The following is a 22314-nucleotide window of genomic DNA, read 5'->3' on the forward strand; positions in this document are numbered from 1 at the left end:
AAACCATCAAGCGCTATAATGAAACTGGCTCCTAAGAGGACCACCACAGGAAAGGAAAACCTAGAGTTACCTCTGCTGCAGAAGATAAGTTCATTAGAGTTATCAGCCTCAGAAATTGCAGCCCAAATAAATGCTTCACAGAGTTCCAACATCAACTGTACAGAGAAGACTGCGTGAATCAGGCCTTCATGGTCGAATTGCTGCAAAAGAAACCACTACTAAAGGACACACCAATAAGGAGAATACTGTTTGGGTCAAGAAACACGAGCAATGGACATTAGACCGGTAGAAATCTGTCCTTTGGTCTAATTTTTGGTTCGAACTGCCGTGTCTTTGTGAGACGCAGAGTAGGTGAACGGATGATCTCCGTATGTGTGGCTCCCACCGTGAAGCATGGAGGAGAAGGTGTGATGGTGTGGAGATGTTTTTCTGGTGACACTGTCATGATGTATTTAGAATTCAAGGCACACTTAACCAGCATGGCTACCACAGCATTCTGCAGCAATACGCCAACCTATCTGGTTTGCGCTTAGTGGGACTATAATTTGTTTTTCAACAGGACAATGATACAACACACCTCCAGGCTGTGTAAGGGCTATTTGACCAAGGAGAGTGATGGAGTGCTGCATCAGATGACCTGGCCACCACAATCACCCGACATCAACCCAATTGAGATGGTTTGGGATGAGTTGGACTGCAGAGTGAAGGAAAGGCAGCCAACAAGTGCTCAGTATATGTGGGAACTCCTTCAAGAAAAAACATTCCAGGTGAAGCTGGTTGAGAGTGTGTAAAGCTGTCATCAAGGAAAATGGTGGCTACTTTGAAGAATCTAAAATATATTTTGATTTGTTTAACACTTTTTTGGTTACTACATGATTCCATATGTGTTATTTCATAGTTCTGATGTCTTCACTATTATTCCACAATGTATAATATAGTAAAAATAAAGAAAAACCCTTGAATGAGTAAGGGTGTCCAAACATTTGACTGGTACTGTATGTCTTTCATGATTCATTCCTTTTACCATGACTTCATCTAATTTCAGGTCTTCAACTGAAGACAATTCTAGATATTGCTATATGATTCTATAAGTGAAATTGTTCAGTACGGCACAGAACCCTAATTGGCAAAATCACATCAACACATCTCAACAGTTTAAAAATCTCAAATTACATATGTACACTTCTTCAAACCCAACATACGACATCCACTTGGCACAATTTCCTCTGATACCTTAAACTCTCCATTCTTCTGCCAAACTAAGATGGTGGTTTGGTGGTTACTTAATTGTTGGTTCCTGAGTGCTAAACCTATTCGACTTGTACTGTGACATACTACTGAAGTTCTGGTCGGGCGAGAGGTTGATGCGGCGTACATTGAGGTCTGAGGCGAACGCTCGCGCTTTCTGGTAGAAGAAGAGTGAGAGCTCCCGGTCAACCAGAAAGTTGTGGTAGATCGTAGCCAATCGTGTGCAAAGCTGGAGCTGGGACTTCTTGTTGCCGAGGTCCATGGCTGCTGCCAGCGCCAGGTGGTAGTACCCCGCGGCATCGTAGGGGTCCTAAAGGTCAAAGGTGAAAGGTTATGGGTCAGGGTTTAGCGGTGAGATTGGATGGGGTCAGGATGGGGCAAAAAAATGTCCATGTATAACTTCCATTGTTTTCAGATTATTTTACCTTCAGGTCATAGAAGATGATGTCCCCTAGCGTCTGATAGACTCGGACGTAGTACAGGGTTTCCTCATCAAACTCCAGGGGCGTGGGGCAGAGGGAGAGGGTCTTCAGGTAGTAGTGTTCAGCCAGTTCAAACTGACCCAGACAGTGGTACAGGGTGGCCAGCCGGTGGAAGGCCACGCGCTCATTTAGACGATTTCCTATTTCAAAATAGACATTCTTTAATAAATGAGCTATAACCAGGCTATGGCATTTGCACTTGTTTTTTCTTCCCTGCTGATAATGGCTATTTTTCCGTTTGATTCTACCAAACTTAATTGAATGCATTCATGTAGGTTGCTGTGGATAAGAGGATCTGCTAATTGTAAAATTATCTCTAGGGAAATACAAGTAAGGACTAGCTGCGAATCTCACACTACTCCCTCGACCCTACCAACTCGCTCAGAGGGTCATCCGTTGTCACGTGTTGTTGACAAAACTGAGGGTGACTTCCAGAAAGGGGCAAGGGGGAACAATAAACCCAACAACTTTGGGACACACTCATTACTCGAATGCTGCAATTCATGTTCCACTTTTAAATAATAAAACAAGCATGAAATCAAATGAACAAATCCCCCTGTCATTTTACAAGATATAAACCTCAGTAACAGTTAAACATTTCATTTGGGAGGTATTTCATCTTGTATGCGTCAAGTCTCGAAATCAGACATACAAAAATACAAATGCTATATAATTAGACACGCCTCTCCATTCTTTTGTGCGAAATTGCGATAAACTCAAAAATAATGGAATCCCATAAGGCATGGGGCTATTTCTGGACTAATTAGGCCCTACATCCTCCATAATTTTCACACCCTCAACTTTGGGACACTTGTGCATATGGCGGAGGCGTGCGTCAACTCGCAAATGGAGGGCAGAGGGGCTAGGGGAAGGAGAAAGGGGTGATTTGGGATTCAACATAGGTCTGGGCTAAGTTAAGTCTGACATCTGGTGGCCATAGCTAGAATACACTGGCTCTGTTGTGTCCTACCCAATGTAACACTGATGTCCAGGGCGGCCTGGGCGTACTCCACGGCCTCTCCATACAGCTTCAGTTGCAGTAGCAGCTCCACCAGCTTGTTAGACAGCCTTAGTCTGGCCTCTGTACTGCTGGTCCTCACAGCGATGGGCAGGGCACGGTCCTGGAGGCACACATGGATACACACACAGGTGAGATCACCTACAGTACCAGTCAAAAGTTTGGACACCTACTCATTCAAGGGTTTTTCTTTATTTGTACTATTTTCTACATTGTAGAATAATAGTGAAGACATCAGAACTATGTTGAGATGTGTATGTTGGAAAAGCATTCCTCATGAAGCTGGTTGAGAGAATGCCAAGAGTGTGCAAAGCTGTCATTAATGCAAAGGGTGGCTACTTTGAAGAATCTCAAATATAAAATCTATTTTGATTTGTTTAACACTTTCTTGGTTACTACATGATTCCATGTGTTATTTCATAGTTTTGATGTCTTCACTATTATCCTGCAATGTAGAAAATAGTAAAAATAAAGAAAAACCCTGGAATGAGTAGGTGTGTCCAAACTTTTGACTTGTACTGTACATGTACACACACAAAGACATTAGGTCACACACACATGTAGACATACACATGCATGGATGCATGCATGCATGTACGCACACACACCCTCTGTCCTATCCCATATAAGCAGTATGTGTGTGTACCCTATAGAAGCAGACAGCCTTCTCTCTCTCCTGGTTGAGGTTGAAGAAGACATCCCCTGCTGCCTCCAGCAGCTGTAGGATAAAGTGTGTGTCTCCTGTACTCAGGCCCACATCTTGGGCCACCTGCGAGAAATACAAGAATCAATAAGTCAATGTAACTCTGAGTCAATGCTGTCTGCTCTGTATAATAGAATAAAATACAGTAGAATAGGTTCTGACCTGTACATAGAGGTCCACCAGTTCGGTTTGGCCCAGCATTTGGTATATCTTCCCAGCCTGCAGCCAGGCATATGCCTCCTTTTCCTTCCAGCCCAGGTCGATGAAGATACCCAGGCTACGCTTGGTGTAGTCCAGAGCCGACCACCTAGCCCTGGACACGGAGATAGACAGGAAGGGACAGAAATGTTATAATTTGCTGCCAACTAGAGACAGACAGACACACACCCCTGCCCACTCCACACACACCTCTCGGTCCCCAGACTGAGGTATAGCTGGCTGATGGTCTCCAGCACCTCCCCCTCTTGTCCTCTGTCTCCCCGGGTCGCTAGTATGGCAAGCTGATGTTCGTTGTAGATTATGCACTGAGCTTCGTCAGAACATACAGCTCCGTACAGGTGGCACAGACGCCGCGTCGCACTTAACTGACCTGAGGCACACATAACATGGATGGATAGAGTCAGGACAACATAGCAACAGTATATACACGGAGTGTACAAAACATTAGGAATACCTTCCTACTATTGAGTTGCACCCCCTTTTGCCCTCAGAACAGCCTCAGTTTGTCTGTGCATGGATTCTACAAGATGTGGAAAGTGTTCCACAGGGATGCTGGCCCATGTTGACTCCAATGCTTGGATAATTAAGTTCTGGTCAAATCACAAAAAAAAGAACACGACTTTTTGGCTTATTCAACAACCTAAAATTGCCACTTTCTATAATTTGCCGAAATTACACAAGAATGACTTGCATGTGACTTGGTGGAAGAGTGGGGTAACATCTCACAGCAATAACTGGCAAATCTGGTGCAGTCCATGAGTAGGAGATGCACTGCAATACTTAATGCAGCTGGTGGCCACACCAGATACTGACTGTTACTTTTGATTTTGAACCCCCTATGTTCAGGGACACATTATTGCATTTCTGTTAGTCACATGTCTGTGGAACTTGTTCAGTTTATGTCTCAGTTGTTGAATCTTGTTATGTTCATACAAGTATTTACACATGTTAAGTTTGCTGAAAATAAACGCAGTTGACAGTGAGAGGACTTTTTTGTTGTTGCTGAGTTTACAAGTGTAATGGCTGCTCTCAATGCAATGGCAGAGATCCTTCAAACACCTCCAAACAGGGAAACAGTTATTTATCTTATAACTTGTCCTTGTGGTAAAACATTATGTGGGTAAAACAAAGCGCAAATTAAAAGTACGAATCTCTGAGCATCGTAGCGCCATTAGGTGCAAAAACATTACTTACCCAGTTGGGGCCCACTAGTTGGATGCGAACCACTCGATTTCGTCCCGACATTACATCGGCATCGAACATGTCACCCTCCCTAGGAGAGGGGGGTGACCTCAAAAATGTATTGTTAAAACGAGAGAGGCTGTGTGGATCTCTGCTGGGAAAGTTACATTTAAAATTGTTTTTCCATTTGATTTAAATACCCTTGCTCCCTTCGGTCTCAACGTAGACTTTGATCTGCAGTGTTTGTCATTGTACCCTGACGAAGGCAGCTTGTCTTTCGAAATGTTGGTTATTAGATTATTCAATTCGGGGGGACCAATTGTTTGTTAAAATCAATTTGCAGGGGATTCTCGAGTGGCACAGCGGTCTAAGGCACTGAATCACAGTGCTTGCGGTGTCACTACAGACCTGGGTTCAATCCCAGGCTGTGTCACAGCTGGCCGTGAATGGGAAACCCATGAGGCGGTGTTCAATTGACCCAGCATCGTTCGGGTTAGGGGAGGGTTTGGCCGGCCGGGATATCCTTGTCGCTTCGCACTCTAGCGACACCTGTGGCGGGCCGGGCACATGCACCCTGACACGTCGCCAGGTGTACGGTGTTTGGCACGCTGCTGTACTTTGCCCCTCCCCCCTTGTCCTAGAGTGTGCGGCTCTCCTTTACTCTGCTACCCAGCACCTCACCTAAACAGGTGTGCGTTTCTTTCGCCTGCCGACTCCAATGATTCCCACAGTTGTGTCAAGTTGGCTGGATGTCACTTGGGCGGTGGACCATTCTTGATACACAAGGGGAACTGTTGTCCTTGAAAAACCCAGTAGCGTTGCAGTTATTGACACAAACTGGAGCGCCTGGCACACACTACCACACCCCGTTCAAAGGCACTTAAATATGTTGTCTTGCCCATTCACCCTCTGAATGGCACACTTGCCTCAATTGCCGCCTTTAACTTGTCTCCTCCCCTTCAGCTACACGGATTGAAGTGGGTTTAACAAGTGACATCAATAAGGGATCATAGCTTTCACTTGGATTCACCTGGTCAGTCTATGTCATGGGAAGAGCAGGTGTTCATAATGTTTTGTACACTCAGTGTATACGTGACCAAAAGTGATTCAAACCTCTCCTGCAGGCCACAGGACTGTTAGCCTGCTAAGCTCGAGTGGTTAATGGATACGGACTCAAAACATATTTGGGGAAGAAATGATGAATCAGGAATCTTGTATGTGGAATTCATTTCACGTGTGTGTGTGTGTGTGTGTGTGTGTGTGTGTAAGTTGACCATTTCTATGCGTAACACACTTACACTGAGAAAAGGAGGTAAGCAGTAAAAACACTTACTGTCTAAATGGTTTGACTTAATGGCCATCAGCAGAGCCCACTCAAAGTAGATCTTCCCTCTTTCCAGGAATCTCTGGTTCACACAGTGTTGTCCCAGCTCCAGCAGCACTGTTATAAAGTTCACCTCATGCTCCTCTCCACCCAGCTCTGAGAACAGCTCCACGGCTTCCGTGAGATGCCTCTCCGCCAGACCCTTGAATTTTATTTTGGGTGAAATAATATATATACTGAACAAAAATATGAACGCAACATGCCACAATTTCAAAGATTTTCCCGAGTTACCCTCCTGAAGGAATTCAGTCAATTGAAATCTATTTATTCGGCCCTAATATATCACGACTGGGAATACAGATATGCATCTGTTGATCACAGATACCTTTAAAAAAAAGGTAGGGGCATGGATCAGAATACCAGTCAGTATCTGGTGTGACCACCATTTGCCTCCTTCAGCACAACACATCTCCTTCGCCTAGAGTTGATCAGGCTGTTGATTGTGGCCTATGGAATGTTGTCCCACTCCTCTTCAATGGCTCTGCAAAGTTGCTGGGTATTGGTGAGAAATGGAACACTGTCGTAAACCTCAATCCAGAGCATCCCAAACATGCTCAATGGGTGACATGTCTGGTGAGTATGCAGGCCATGGAAGAACTGGGACATTTTCAGCATCCAGGAATTGTGTACAGATCCTTGTGACATGGGGCCGTGCATTATCATGCTAAAACATGAGGTGATGGCAGTGGATGAATGGGACGACAATGGGCCCCAGGATCTCGTCATGATATCTCTGTCTATTCAAATTGCCATCGCTAAAATGCAGTTGTGTTTAATTGTCTGTAGCTTATGCCTGCCTGCCTGCCTGCCTGCCCATACCATAACCCCACCACCACGGGGCACTCTGTTCACAAAGTTTACATCAGAAAAGCGCTCACCCACACAACTCCATAAATGTGGTCTGTGGTTGTGAGGCTGGTTGGAGGTACTGCCAAATTCTCTAAAACAACGTTGACATTGGCTTATGGAAGAAAAATTAACATTCAATTCTCTGGCAAAAGCTCTGGTGGATATTCTTGCTGTCAGCATGCAAATTGTACGCTCCCTCAAAACATCCATGCAAATGGATGTACCCTTTTTATGTCCCCAGCACAAGGTGCACCTGTGTAATGATCATGCTGTTTAATAAGCTTCTTAATATGCCACACCTGTCAGGTGGATGGATTATCTTGGAAAAGGAAAAATTCTGGGATCTTTTATTTCAGCTCATGAAACATGGAACCAACACTTTACATGTTGTGTTTATATTTTTGTTCTGTGTACATCTAGCAAGATGTGGATTTGATCCTAGAGGATATCACTAGAAAACATCAATTAAAACATTTATTTCCAAAGTGTTCCTCGATGGTAAAACAAACCATGTCGAATGTAAAAGACAAGAAGTTGCAAAACCATAAAATGACAACCCTACCTTAGCCCCAGCCTTCAGACTCAGCAACCCCAGGTTAGCCTGCGCGACCGCCCAGTTGGCCCTGAGAGAAGGGTTTATTTCACAATAAGGAAACATTATATAGTATCAATAGCAGTGAAGGCTGATTTATTTGATACAATGTACACATTTAAAACACACAAGAATGATCATTACCTGTCCTCAAACTCCTCACACACATAAATGGCCGCCTGGTAGCTTTCTGCCGCCCTCCGCAGGTTTCCCGTGCATCGAAGGGCCACACCCCTCATGTTGTGGACCAATCCTTAATGATTCAATTCATCAATCTTAATTTTTTAAATTGGGAAATTTGACAAACAGCCAGGGTACAAACATACAGCAGATATAAACATAAGAAAAACAGCAACGAGATCAGACCTTCCTGTGGAGTAGTGCAGTGTTCTGGCATGGAGGCCAGCACTGAGTCTAGAACATCTAGTGATACCTCCGGTTGGCTGTCACAGATGTGCAGCCAGGCTAGCCACACGAGGGCGCTGATGCGTTCAGGGCTGCTAGTGGCGCAAGATGATGATGACGGCCTGCAATGATCGTCTATGAGAGTGTGCATGGAGCGCACCGCGCGTCCTAGTTTCCCGTGTTTCTGAAACAGTTGGGATAGACAGAGTGTTAGTGCCTGGCTTAGAGTGTGGTCACCATTGCCACCGACTCCAGCTAATTCCCCAGTGAAAGAGAGCGACCGGCTCAGATACAGAGCCACTTGAGCTGGAATGGTGTCTTCCTGCTTCCGGATCCCATAGAGTCTGGCTGTGTTCTCCAGCACTAGCCCCATTCCATTCAGACAATCGGCTAGCCTAGCGGACGGATGCATTGTGGCTCTCCTGGCTGAGCTGACACAGAGATGGGGGAGGGAGAGCTGGCTGTACAGTCTCCCCAGGCTCAGGTAGCCGTGGCTGGGCCTGACGCTCCGGACACCTGCTGGCTCTGCCGAGAGAACCAGAAGTCTCTCCAAGAACGGGACAGCGTCCGCCCCCTCGCCTCGCCTCCAGTGGAGCTTTGCTAGAAGGAAACAAGCACGTGCTTCAGCCATCTTGTTATGAGCGAGAACCGCTTTCTTCAGGATGAACTTGAGAACTTCAGAGTCTTTTTCTACAGTAGAGACGCAGTCAGGGATACCCATAAGCAATGCAGCAATCCGCTCGGACAAAGCAAAGTACTTCTCTGTGTTTTTTTGCATGAGATAGATCACAGCTAGGTTTACGTAGATGTTAGCTAGCATTAGCATGTCCGTGAATCCATCTCGAGGGATGCTGAGGGCCTCCTCGAAGTAGACTCGAGCTTGGGAGAATTTTGAACTTCCCGCGCAGAGTTTCCCCAAAAGCAAACAGAGGCGGCTCTGCGACCAATGGAGACGCTTCTTCCTGGCCGTTTCCCTGGCTATGCCTAAGTATGCCACCAATTCGTCAATGTCATCCGAGTGGCCGTTGAAAGTGGCAAGGAGCAGTTCTGGGGTTTGTACGTAGAGGGTGCCAAAATCTGGCTTGTAGTCAGAGCCGCCCAGAAAGGATAGAAGAGGAAGGAGTTTCTCTTGGTTGGTGATGGTGCCTTCCTCTACTGGGTGGACAGTGAAGTGAGGCCCACTGGGTAATGTAGTCTTAGAGGACACACTGTGGTCCTCCAGAGTTCCGTTTGTCATCACAGTCGCACAAGGCACTTTCTCCTTCCTTTCTTGTAGAATCTCTTCTATCTTCCTCTTCAGTTCTGCTTGTTGGTGAGCATCCATGTTTCCTTGGGAACCATCTGTAAGACATTAGATGAAGATGACTATTTATGATATGGTGGACATGTGGGTGGAGCCAGAATAAGTTCATTATTTGAATATTGTTTTATGTTGAGAAGAAAAACAATATAATACTCAAACTCAACCGTCCAGACTGTGCTAATTGTACAAAGCAAACAATAAATACACCTACTTTGAGATGGTTCCTTTGGAGAATCTGGTTGATCAATCAGATCTGGAATAAAAGGGATAATTCATGAATCAATATCAAAACTGACCGTCTTTTCACAGTATGGCAGTCGTAGAGAGCTGTTCATCACGAACAAAATGAACGAACATTTCTCAATTTCTGTCTCACCAAGTTTGTAGACGGATCCAACATCATTCTGGGAGATTTTCTTCAGCAAGGCAATAGTTTCTTCTTTGATCTGCTCTTCTTTAAGGTTAAAAAATAACCTTTCTTCTTGGTCTAGGAATATGTCCGCCAACCTAAAAGGGGATGGATGAAGCAAAAAAAAGGTAGAATAAAAACACTTTTTAAAAGGAACGCGAGGACCTTCTATGTGTGTTTGAACATCTAATTCACCATGGCTCTGAAAGCATTGTCCAAAGTCTATGTATATTTACTGCATACACTAGAATGGCTGATATCATAGAGCTGCATAGTTGCAGGGAACCATCATGACGCAGTTCATCAAAATATAACTCATCAGAAGGATACACTTACAAAGGACATCGGCTGATTGATTGAATGATCGATTGATAGAACTCAGGGAGATACACTTACTCACAAAGGGTATCATCAGCTGGCTTGACCAGTGTTGTCATCACCAGTCCCACCTCTCCTGTCCTCTCCAGCCTGCCAGTGAACCAATCGAAGCAAGACACCAACAGGCCCACAATGAGGATGTGATCACCCTGCTCCAGGCTCAGCTCATCTGGTCCTCCTGCGTCATACTCCACAGTGGCAATGCAGGAGCCTGTGGCTAGCATGGGGAGAGGAGGATACAGAGCGGGAAGGATGGAATTAGAATTTTAGGGTTAGTTTAGAACCCCCCCCCCCCCCTATGGGAAAGAGACCGGACGGAGGGGACCTTAGAACTAAGGTACGTCTAGGAAATTATCCTACAGGTGGGAGACTGGGAAGTCAATGAAGAATACTACAGAACTAGATTACATTGATTTACTGTGTAGAAATCTGTACAGTGATGGAATCTGAACTGCTTACCAAACTGGCAGAGGAAGTCACATGCTGGCTTGCCACTACCAACTAAGATGTTCTCCGCACAGGATTTCAAGAACCATCTTTAAGGAGGGAAACAATGTCAAGTTTATTTCCAAAATGCTATATATCAATTTTCAGAAATGTTGGTAAATGAGCTGTTATTGTTTAATACATGTATGAACGATATTGGTGTTTTTTCTAGCTAATCTATCTATCTAATCTAATCATGGCATTGGGTTGTTCAATGACAGACATGTATTTGTTTAAAATCTATCACGATGGTTTCATTTCAGAAAGACATAAAAAAATATATTTAAAAAATAGTACATAGCACATCTCCCTCCTAGAGAAATAAGCAGTGCTGCTAGGTTTAACACAGTCAAATGTAACAATTCCCATTTTTTTAATAAAGAACTGTACAATACAAATGTCACATCAATATTTTTTTTAAATATATTTTTTTAAGAATTAAATTACAGGAGGTTGGTGGCAACTGAATTGGGGAGGATGGGCTCATGGTAATCGCCGGAGCGGCATAGGTGGAATGGTATCAAATACATCAAACACGTGGTTTCCATGTATTTGATGCCATTCCATTGGCTACGTTTCAGCCATTAGTATGAGACATCCTCCCCTCAGCAGTCCCCACTGAATTAAATTAAGTAATATGAGATCTGTATTTAAAACGTTTACATTTAACACTTTAGCAAGTGTTCTTATTTCTTATTTTTAGTAGACAATTCAGTTAAGAACAAATTCTTATTTACAATGACCCTAACCCGGACAACGCTGGTCCAATTGTGTGCCACCCTATGGGACTCCTAATAACGGCCGGTTGTGATGCAGCCTGGAATTGAACGAGGGTCTGTAGTGACATCTTTAGCACTGAGATGCAGTGCCTTAGTCTGCTGCGCCACTCGAGTGACCAGAGTGACTTAATGTTAGTGCATTCATCTTAAGATATCTAGGTGAGACAACCACATATCACAGTCAAATGTAAAGGATACGAGCATTCTATTCCAGCTATACAATGGATATATACAGTTGAAGTCAGAAGTTTACATTCACCTTAGACAAATACATTTAAACTCAGTTTTCACAATTCCTGACATTTAATCCTAGCACAAATTCCCTGTCTTAGATCAGTTAGGATCACCACTTTATTTTAAGAATCTGAAATGTCTGAATAATAGTAGAGAGAATGATTTATTTCAGCTTTTATTTCTATCATCACATTCCCAACAGAAGTTTGCATACACTCAATTAGTATTTGGTAGCATTGCCTTTAAATTGTTTAACTTGGGTCAAATGTTTCGGGTAGCCTTCCACAAGCTTCCCACAATAAGTTGGGTGAATTTTGGCCCAATCCTCCTGACAGAGCTGGAGTAACTGAGTCAGGTTTGTAGGCCTCCTTGCTCGAACACGCTTTTCAGTTCTGCCCAGAAATGTTCTATGGGATTGAGGTCAGGGCTTTGTGATGGCCACTCTAATACCTTGACTTTGTTGTTCTTAAGCCATTTTGCCACAACTTTGGAAGTATGCTTGGGGTCATTGTCCATTTGGAAGACCCATTTGTGACCAAGATTTAACTTCCTGACTGATGTCTTAAGATGTTGCTTCAATATATCCACATAATTTTCCACCCTCATGATGCCATCTATTTTGTGAAGTGCACCAGTCCCTCCTGCAGCAAAGCACCCCCACAACATGATGCTGCCATCCCCGTGCTTCACGGTTGGGATGGTGTTCTTCAGCTAGCAAGCCTCCCCCTTTTTCCTCCAAACATAACAATGGTCATTATGGCCAAACAGTTCTATTTTTGTTTCATCAGACCAGAGGACATTTCTCCAAAAGTACAATCTTTGTCCCCATGTGCAGTTACAAACCGTAGTCTGGCTTTTTTATGGCGGTTTTGGAGCAGTGGCTTCTTCCTTGCTGAGTGGCCTTTCAGGTTATGTCGATATAGGACTCGTTTTACTGTGGATATAGATACTTTTGTACATGTTTCCTCCAGCATCTTTACAAGGTCCTTTGCTGTTGTTCTGGGATTGATTTGCACTTTTCGCACCAAAGTACGTTAATCTCTTGGAAACAGAACGTGTTTTCTTCCTGAGCGTTATGATGGCTGCGTGGTCCCATGGTGTTTATACTTGCGTACTATTGTTTGTACAGATGAACGTGGTACCTTCAGGAGTTTGGTAATTGCTCCCAAGGACGAACCAGACTTGTGAAGGTCTACCATTTTTTTCTGAGGTCTTTGCTGATTTCTTTTGATTTTCTGAGTTTGAAGGTAGGCCTTGAAATACAGGCACACCTCCAATTGACTCAAATTATGTCAATTAGCCTATCAGAAGCATATAAAGCTATAACATTATTTTCTGGAATTTTCCAAGCTGTTTAAAGGCACAGTCAACTTAGTGTTTGTAAACTTCTGACCACTGGAATTGTGATACTGTGAATTATAAGTGAAATAATCTGTTCTTAAACAATTGTTGGAAAAATTAATTGTGTCATGCACAAAGTAGATGTCCTAACCGACTTGCCAAAACTATATTTTTTTAACAAGAAATTTGTGGAGTGGTTGAAAAGCAAGTTTTAATGACTCCAACCTAAGTGTACGTAAACTTCCAACTTCAACTGTAGTGTTTTGCAAAGAAACACATTTTAAGACACATCTGAGAATAGTCATATTTTACACACATCTGAAGATACCCATAAGAAATAATTTCTGATGAAAAAACACAATGTGAAAAATTGGTGGATATAACATTTGGGAAATAAACTATTCATTAATATAGTACCAGTCAAATGTTTGAACACACCTACTCATTCAAGGGTTTTTCTTTGTTTTTACTATGTTCTACATTGTAGAATAATAGTGAAGACATCAAAACAATGATGAAATAACACCTATGGAATCAAGTGTTAAACAATTGAAAATATATTTTATATTTTACACAGTCATCAAGGCAGAGAGAGGGTGGCTACTTTGAAGAATCTAAAATATATCTTGATTTATTTAACGCTTTTTTGGTTACTACATGATTCCATGTGTTATTTCAGTTTGATGTCTTCACTATTAATTCTACAACATATAAAATAATAAAAATATTGAAAAATCTTTGAATGAGTCTAAACTTTTGACTGGTACTGTATATATATTTCTATTACAGAATATTAACAGTGGTGAAATGATATATTTTACTGACTGGTGGAAGGGTATGACGGGCTCCAGGGCTGGTTTGGGCTTGGTCCCCCGGGCTCCATCCCCCAGGGACAGTACAGTCCACCCCGACCCCAAGAACGGGGGCTCGAACAGGGCTATGTCCCCCTGCTCCAGGTAGAGGTCACTACCAGAGGTGGAGCTATCAAACATCTGGGTGGAACTGCAGCTGGCGAAGAAGGAACCTAAGAGAGGGGAAGAGATTTGGTAATATTTTATTTGAAGAGCTTCTAGGAATGTATAACATTGTACCTAATTTCTGGTAAAATCCCAGCTAGCAAATTTTGTTCCATGGAAGTTGTGGGAATGTACGTTTTTGGTGTCCCATTGGTTCTGGGAACAAAGTCATATGTTTCCTGACCGGTTGTCACGATCGTTATATAAATAATCGGACCGTGAGTAGAGTTCCACATATTTATTACAGTGAAACTTCAAAACAACAAAGAATCAACGAACGTGCAATACGTAGCGCACATAAGCACACACAAACAATATCACCCCCGAGTTTTGTTGATGTGGGGAATGAAATATATCTCTTTTCAAATAACATTCTTAGAACGTCCTTTGAACGTTACTAATATTTTCTTGTGTTTTTTTATGGAAAGTTTTCTTAATGTTCTGAGAACATGAGTTTAAATAGAACCATGAGGAAAACTGCAAAAAACGTTATGCTGAAGTACTGACATTCCAACAAAAGAACGTTGTTTCTTAACATTCTCTGAACATTCTGAGAACATGACTTTAAATAGAGACATGAGGAAAACCTGCAGAAAACATGATGCTGAAGTATTGAAATTCCAACAGAAGAATATTGTTTCTTAACTTCCTCTGAACGTTCTGAGAACATGACTTTGAGGAAACCTGTAGAAAACGTTATGCATAAGTACTGAAATTCCCACCTAAGAAACATATGGTCCTCAGCTGGGTATCCTGCACCATTCCCAGAACCTTGTGGGAAGGTTGTATGCAAAATAACCACAGGACAACCACGCTGTCAGAAACATATGGTTTTCAGAACGTTATATGCTAGTTGGGATAACTGTACCATCTTATAACACTATAAGATTATTTTTTTGAGGATTTGCCCTGATTGGACTAGGGATCGAAGTCCCAACCTTCCAATCTTAGGTCGGACACTCTAACCATAAGGCCACTGAGTTGGTCAACAACAATGCACATTGCAAACGTAGAAAAAAGCTGTCAGTCAGATATCTTCGTGTTAAAATTAACAGCAACATTTTAGGAATGAGTTGAGAGTTAGAGAGTTACCCTCTTGCATGAGAATGCCTTTGTACATTAGGTTGAGAGTATCCTCTTGGATAGAGATCTCTATGCCCACGTTCTTCTGGTCCATAGAGCTCAACCAGAAATCCTGGTCTAGGAGCAAGTTCTCCATGCACTGACCCAGAAAGCCTGGGGAACAGAGGTCAGAGGTTAGAGAGCAATAGGTCAAAGGTCAGCCAGAAGTCCTGATCCAGCAGCAGGTTCTCCATACACTGGCCTAGGAAGCCTGGACAACAGAGTTCAACAGGTCAAGTTAGTGAGGAAACTGTCATTTAAAGTCCTATTCCATTTGGTATTTACCTAGTATTTGTTAAGAAATTATGTAGCTAGTACTTTCATGTTCTAAGAAAATATAACACATTTGATTTGAACATCTAATTAATAAAATTCAAATGCATTTATAAAGCCCTTTATCATCAGCAGAGGTCACAAAGTGCTATATGGAAACCCAGCCTAAAACCCCACACAGCAAGGAATGCAGATGTAGAAGCACTGTGGCCAAGTTTCCTCTTATCCCATACAAACAGAGTTTGTTGTTCTGTAGTTTCCCTTATCTGTGTGTTTATAAGACATACCCATTGTGTAATATGTGGTGAACTTCCATATCTCTTCGAATGTTTTGAATGTGACGAATATCACGTTTTCTTCACTGTTGATGGTGACCAGCCTGGCAGAGAGTTCCTTAAGAACAGGAGAGGAGAACAGAGGAGAGGTTGTACATGAGATGTTGACTCATTTAAACCTGTTTGGTCAATATGAAGCAATGTGATCTGTGAGTAAGATACGTATTGGTATTCAATGTCAACAATCACAAACTGATAACAAAACCATCTAAAGGGATACTTTGGGATTTGGGCAATATATCTACCTTTCCCAGAATCAGATTAACTCGTGGATACTATTTTTATGTCTCTGTGTCCAGTATGAAGGACGTTAGAGGTAGTTTTGCAAGCCAATGCTAACTAGTGTTAGCACAATGACTGGAAGTCTATGTAGCAGCAAAGCAGGTTATAACAAATCTGCAAAAATGGCACCACCATACATACATAAGGCTTTCCTTCCATTCAATCCATCTTTACACACTTGCGATAATTCCACAAAAGCTGTGACAAAGCATGTTGACCAAGTGGGGTGTGACTGAGAACAGTATCATAGCGAATGCGGTTTAGCTGTACATACTCTTGAAAAAAACATATTGCCTCAACAAGACTTACCTGGATACATAAAGGTTGAACGAAGAGGGTCATACCGTAAAGAGAGCGTTGACCTCCGCGCTGTCGGCCTCCAGGAGGCAGAGTTTCCCCCGCAGCACTTCCTGAGACCCCTCGTCTGCAGGGTGCCTGTCGGGCCCCTCCACCATGGCCAGCAACATGGGTAGAGCTAGAACACAACGTGACAGGAACACAATATGATACAACAACATGTAGGCAGGAAGCCTGTCCGGCCCCTCAACCATGGCCAGCAGCATGGGCGACGCTACAACAATATGATACATCTAAAATGGCACCCTATTCTTTATACAGTATAGTGCACTATGTTGACCAAGACCCATAGTGTGTGTGACCGTGTGTGTGTCAATCTGCTCCTTTGCGATGGACATTGAGTACTTTAAAATACAATTCTTTATAATACACTCCAATCAATATCTGTCTCTAAATCTCCATTATAGTCTATGACAAGCTGAGTTTGAGCAATTCTTCTCTAGTTAATGTTTTGTAGGAAAGAAGTGGTGACAGAGATACTCAGGTGACTCAATACTAAAACAAGAACATTGTATTTTAAAACACCATGCTAAGGTAATTAACTTCCTCATTCCACAATTATAGCCTATTATATAACATCCAAAGGTAGGTCAGAAGTTTAGGTTAAGATTTGCCATAGTTAGAGACAAAAAGCAACTAGAAACTCTCAGAAATGATGTCAATATGCTGACCGGTATAGTACTTAATACTTTATCCTCAATTTTGCTTTACTTCCTATTAATTTATTAACTGAGGGCTATTTTGGAGCCTACCATATCACTAGTCTGGTGACATTTTGACTGACTGACAGTGTGACTGACCTACAGAGATTAATCAATGACTTCAAAGAGTCTGTCTCGGGCTCTCTCAGGTCCAAGGTGTAAGATAGTTAAAGTTCACTGTCAACCACATGATTTACCATAAGGAGAAGTGAATTCCTAGCCTGGTCCCAGATCTGTTTGTTTTGTCTTGACAACTCCTATGGTCACTGTGATGCTAAATGTAACAATGACCATAAGAGTTGGCAAAACAGTTCAACAGATCTGGGACCAGAAAAACAAAATTCAATGTCACCTCGCCTGCCCTAAATTAATGTGAGGGTTTTTAACGATAAGTCTACAGTGGTAGTGTGGATCAAACTACTAGAGCAGAAGGCAGAAGGCAACCAACTGAACCCAAAACACTGTTTGTGGTTCTCAACCCCTGCTATTGATATCCTGATATTGGAAAAATCAGTCTGCATGAACTATGAAATATCATGATGGTTTGTAGCAGAATGTCAGTCAAAACCCACAGTTAAATAACAGAGCTCATCGTAGAGAGAGAGAGAGAGAGAGAAAGAGAGAGAGAGAGAGAGAGAGAGAGAGAGAGAGAGAACCCATGAACCATAACTACTCCAACTGCTGAAGCCAAACCCCAAACTCTCTCCACTCCTCATTAGAATACTGTGGTTGGAACTTTCGTAAAATTCCATTCAATTTCATGAAAGTTCCACATTGAGAATGAAGTGTCTGATATACATGCATGAGAAGATAGAATTGACCCCTTTAACTGGTGTCAAATTTCTGGGTCCATCCACAAAGCATCTCAGAGTAGAAGTGCAGATCTGAGATCCGTTTTGCTTTTCAGATCGTAATTAATTACATGGACAGGTGGGACCTGATCCTAGATCAGTTAAATGTTACCTGTTGGGAAGCTGTCTTCAGACGTTGACATGGTTCCCCTTACACTGCCAGCTTCTCTGGAGGTGCCTTGGTTATGAATAGAGAGACACAACATATTATAATCCTTGTCATAAGACATTTTAATGGGTCATACATGCTTAGAACAAGTCATAACTCTTTGTACTGGGATGCTTTAAGTTAAGTGGTAACAAAGTATTACCAACAATTGAAGACAGAATTTATACTATTGTGATAAATATTTTAAAAAATGTTTAACTGGGTGGTTCGAGCCACGAATGCTGATTGGCTGACAAATGTGTTATATTAGACCTTATATCACGGGTATGACAAAACATTTATTTTTACTGCTCTAATTACGTTGGTAACCAGTTTATAATAGCAATAAGGCACGAGGGGATGTGGTATATGGCCAAAATACCACGGCTAAGGGATATTCTTATGCAAGACAACGCAGAGGGCCTGGATACAGCCCTTAGCTGTGGTATAGTGGCCATATGCCACAAACTCCCGAGGTGCCTTATTGCTATTAGAAACTGGTTACCAACGTACAATGCAAGATTGTTAAAAAAAAATGGTAACAAATCAAACTTTCTCTAACTTTGTAGTACTTCATTGTTCATTTTGGTGAGTCAGAGGGTGACATGTCTTTCATGTTGTTTATTATGACAAGTGCAGGAAAGAGAGACAGAGAGAGAAAGAGAGAGAGAGAGAGCGAGCGAGAGAACAGGAGGCATCTGCCAAGCTCTGATTTCATAGTGTCCCCATCTAAACAGGAAGAATAGAAAGGGAGGGGAAGGAGAACAAAACAGACCACCATAGACCTTTAAATCATCAAGTTGTCAAATAATTCAATCAATTGGAGCTATTATGACTATTCATAGTGGTAGACAATCAATCATCAAAATATTAGCACGGTCAAATTAGTTTTACATTAGATATTAGGTGGATATTTGTTTTTTCTCTCATCAATAGTTATTGGACAAAACATGCAATGACTATGAAAATGATATATTCTGAATCAGGGGAGGATGGACAGAAATTCACAACTTTTTTCATTTGTGAAAAAGTGGATATATTTTTTTGTTGTTGCTTTCAATCTTCAATAGATCTATCAAAAAAGCGTGCCATGACTATGAAAATGATATATTCTGAATCGGGGGAGGATGGAAGAAAATCCACACGTCATTTTCTTTTGCTCCATCCGCCCCTGATTCAGAATATATCATTTTCATAGTCATGGCACACTTTGTGTAAGATGTATTGAAGATTGAAAGAAGAAAAATATACAGTACCAATCAAAAGTTTATACACACCTACTCCTTCAAGGGGTTTTCTTTATTTGTACTATTTTCCACATTGTAGAATAATAGTGAAGAAATGAAGAAAGAAATGTGACAGTGCTTTGCTGGTGACACTGTCTGTGATGTATTTAGAATTCAGGGCACACTTAACCAGCATGGCTACCACAGCATTCTGAAGCAATATGCCATCCCATCTGGTTTGCTCTTAGTGGGACTATCATTTGTTTTTCAACAGGACAATGAACCAAAACACACCTCCAGGCTATATAAGGGCTATTTGACCAAGAAAGAGAGTGATGGAGTGCAGCATCAGATGACCTGGCCTCCACAATCACCTAACCTCAACCCAACTGAGATGGATTGGGATGAGTTGGACCACAGAGTGACGGAAATGCCGCCAACAAAGCTGTTGGCTACTTTGAAGAATCTAAAATACAAGATATATTTTGATTTGTTTAACACTTTTTTGGTTACTACATGATTCCATATGTGTTATTTCATAGTTTTGATGTCTTCACTATTATTTCTACAATGTAGAAAATAGTAAAAATAAAGAAAAACCTTAGAATGAGTAGGTGTGTCCAAACTTTGGCTGGTACTGTACATATTTCAAGAAACGAACAAAGTGGTTGATTCTGAATATATAATTGTCTTAGTCATGGCAGGCTTTGGTAAGAGCCATTGAAGATTGAAAGTCTGAATATTTTTCTCTCTCCAAAGTTCCCCACAAAAAAAACAGCTGTAGATTTTTTGTCCATCCTCTGCTGATTCAGAATATATCATTATCATAGTCATGGCACGCTTTATGTAAGAGCTATTGAAGATTGAAATCAGAAATATTTTATTTATTTTTTAAGTATGGATTATTCTCCATCCACCCCTGATTCAGAATATGCCATCTTCATATTTATGGCATGCTTGGTTCAATAGCTGTTTAGAAGAGAAAACCGAATAACCACTTAATATCCGATATAAAACTAATTTCACGTTGGTCAAACTATTCCTAAAGATTATCATTACCTAAAGGTTTGTATTTGAGAAAATAAATACATCTAATGATTATATAGGCTTTGGCCTGTAATATATCCCAAAATAGTCCTAATTAATAACAATATCAACGTAGACTACTACTGCAGAGGGTTCTGTACTTTTTTACTTGTATCACTTACTCACCTATTTTTCTACTTCGGGTGATAGTCTCAATTTTTACCGGATCATGGTGATGATGCTTGTGGTCATCTGCTGAGAGCTTTCTCCGGTAACGGCGACTCGTGTCAACTCCGTTACCCACCGCCACCGGGACCGGTTCTACCTCCTGTTCCGCATTTGACATCTTCGATCAAATAGTTTCCCACTTCTCCATGTAACCTTAGCGGCTCTACCGAAAACTCCGCAATCGACAGTGGATCACGCGCCACCGCGCCCTCCTTGCGCCTCACGCGCACTATCCACGCAGAACGCATAAGGGCTCATAAACTTTTACTATCCCGTCGAATATAACATGAAACTTTTGAGTAAACCCCACACTTAAAGATGTATTGTCATAGAATAATAGCAAGATGGTGTTGTCAACTTGTTACTTACGGTATTCTAAAGTTATATATTTAGCGAAAATCGCTGTTTTGCTTATAGATTTCCCAACATCATCAGAATTGTCATGTCCTTTCCTGTGACGTTTGGCTCATGAGACACTCCAGTTCACTGTGTCACAGGCGCGGAGAAAGTGCACTGAACAGGTTAATAATTCCTGACTAAACAAATAACGTTTCTTTATTTTCCAAAATCCACAGCGCTGACTGTTCTGTCAACAGAAACTGGAATTCCTAGTTTTAAATATTGGCCTGTGGGAAAGATGTAACTTATTTTCTCAATCCTCAAATGCATTTTTCCAGAATTTTGAGTTCCTGGTGTTTTATATTTAAAAAATCCAGCTCTCTGACTGTATAGTGTCATTTATGATTCCTTGGTATCTCAGCTATTTCACATTCTGAAACTGATATTGCAGTAAAACTAGTCAGAATCAAATAATATCAAATTGTATCGGTCACACACATATTTAGCAGATGTTATTGCGGATGCAGCGTAGCGAAATGCTTGTACGCACGGATGCACACACACGAGAAAATGTGTAAATCCAAATGTATTACGCGTTATCCAAATCTAAGAATGTTTAACACTTGCATAGACCTATTGATACAATTTATAATTCCAATTCCTTTATAGCCTATAGGCCTAGCCATTGCATCATTTGAACATTTCCACAGTGTCTCCTGCATGTCCTTTGCCAAAACTAAACTCTGGCACATCATAGGAAACATCAGCGTTTCCCTTTCCTCTTCTATATCAGCCTGGAGTTAACACTTAGTATAGTCAGTCTGCTGTAGGTTTACACTACAGCGCTATAGAGTCCAACTGACTGAAAAGAATGACCCAAACTTTCCATTAGTATCTGTAGTATTCTATGTGGTTTCAATCACTTTTCGCACTACTAAGAATTGTGTAACCTATGAAATGCGGACACAAAGCAAACATAAAAACACACAATAATAGCCCATAACACAATAACAAAATATGTAATCAATGCAACATGATACTTAAAAAATGTCTAAAAAAAAAGTTTTTTATGAAAGAAATACTTTGTGATATGCATGTTTTCTTTCTGAAAAAGTCGCGTGTTTAGTTCTGCTGTTTACCAGGAAATATTAACCTACCTTAAAAAAATAGAACACATGGTAGATATCAATTATGACATCAGGGTTCCATCATAATTGAGTTCTATGATGTATCCGAATTTTCACATGATTCCCTGGGAAACAGAACCAAACATGAGACTGGAATGCATTTTTCACCAAATATATGCAAATCATTTCATAACTCAAACATTACTTTCAATGAGCAGAGGTGTGTGAGTTACAATGACATTCAAACTTTTTCAATCCCCCATCCTTCACC

General features: G+C 41.6%; 1 protein-coding gene across 1 annotated transcript; it reads right to left on the reverse strand.

Moving 5' to 3' along the window:
- Positions 1 to 911: 911 nt before the first annotated feature.
- On the reverse strand, positions 912 to 21048 carry LOC110500381 (SH3 domain and tetratricopeptide repeat-containing protein 1). Its single transcript, XM_021577717.2, has 20 exons — positions 20536 to 21048; positions 18062 to 18127; positions 16385 to 16515; positions 15711 to 15816; positions 15121 to 15264; positions 13838 to 14036; positions 10632 to 10708; positions 10191 to 10389; positions 9762 to 9892; positions 9597 to 9638; positions 8044 to 9423; positions 7822 to 7930; positions 7648 to 7708; positions 6186 to 6378; positions 3860 to 4040; positions 3614 to 3764; positions 3395 to 3517; positions 2701 to 2851; positions 1674 to 1870; positions 912 to 1558 (listed from the first exon to the last, which is right to left on the reverse strand). Exons 1-20 carry the CDS (start codon positions 20693 to 20695, stop codon positions 1280 to 1282), a joined length of 4080 nt encoding a protein of 1359 aa, XP_021433392.2. The 5' UTR covers positions 20696 to 21048; the 3' UTR covers positions 912 to 1279.
- Positions 21049 to 22314: the final 1266 nt, after the last annotated feature.

This window comes from Oncorhynchus mykiss, chromosome 21 (assembly GCF_013265735.2).
Source record: "Oncorhynchus mykiss isolate Arlee chromosome 21, USDA_OmykA_1.1, whole genome shotgun sequence".
NCBI lineage: Eukaryota > Metazoa > Chordata > Actinopteri > Salmoniformes > Salmonidae > Oncorhynchus > Oncorhynchus mykiss.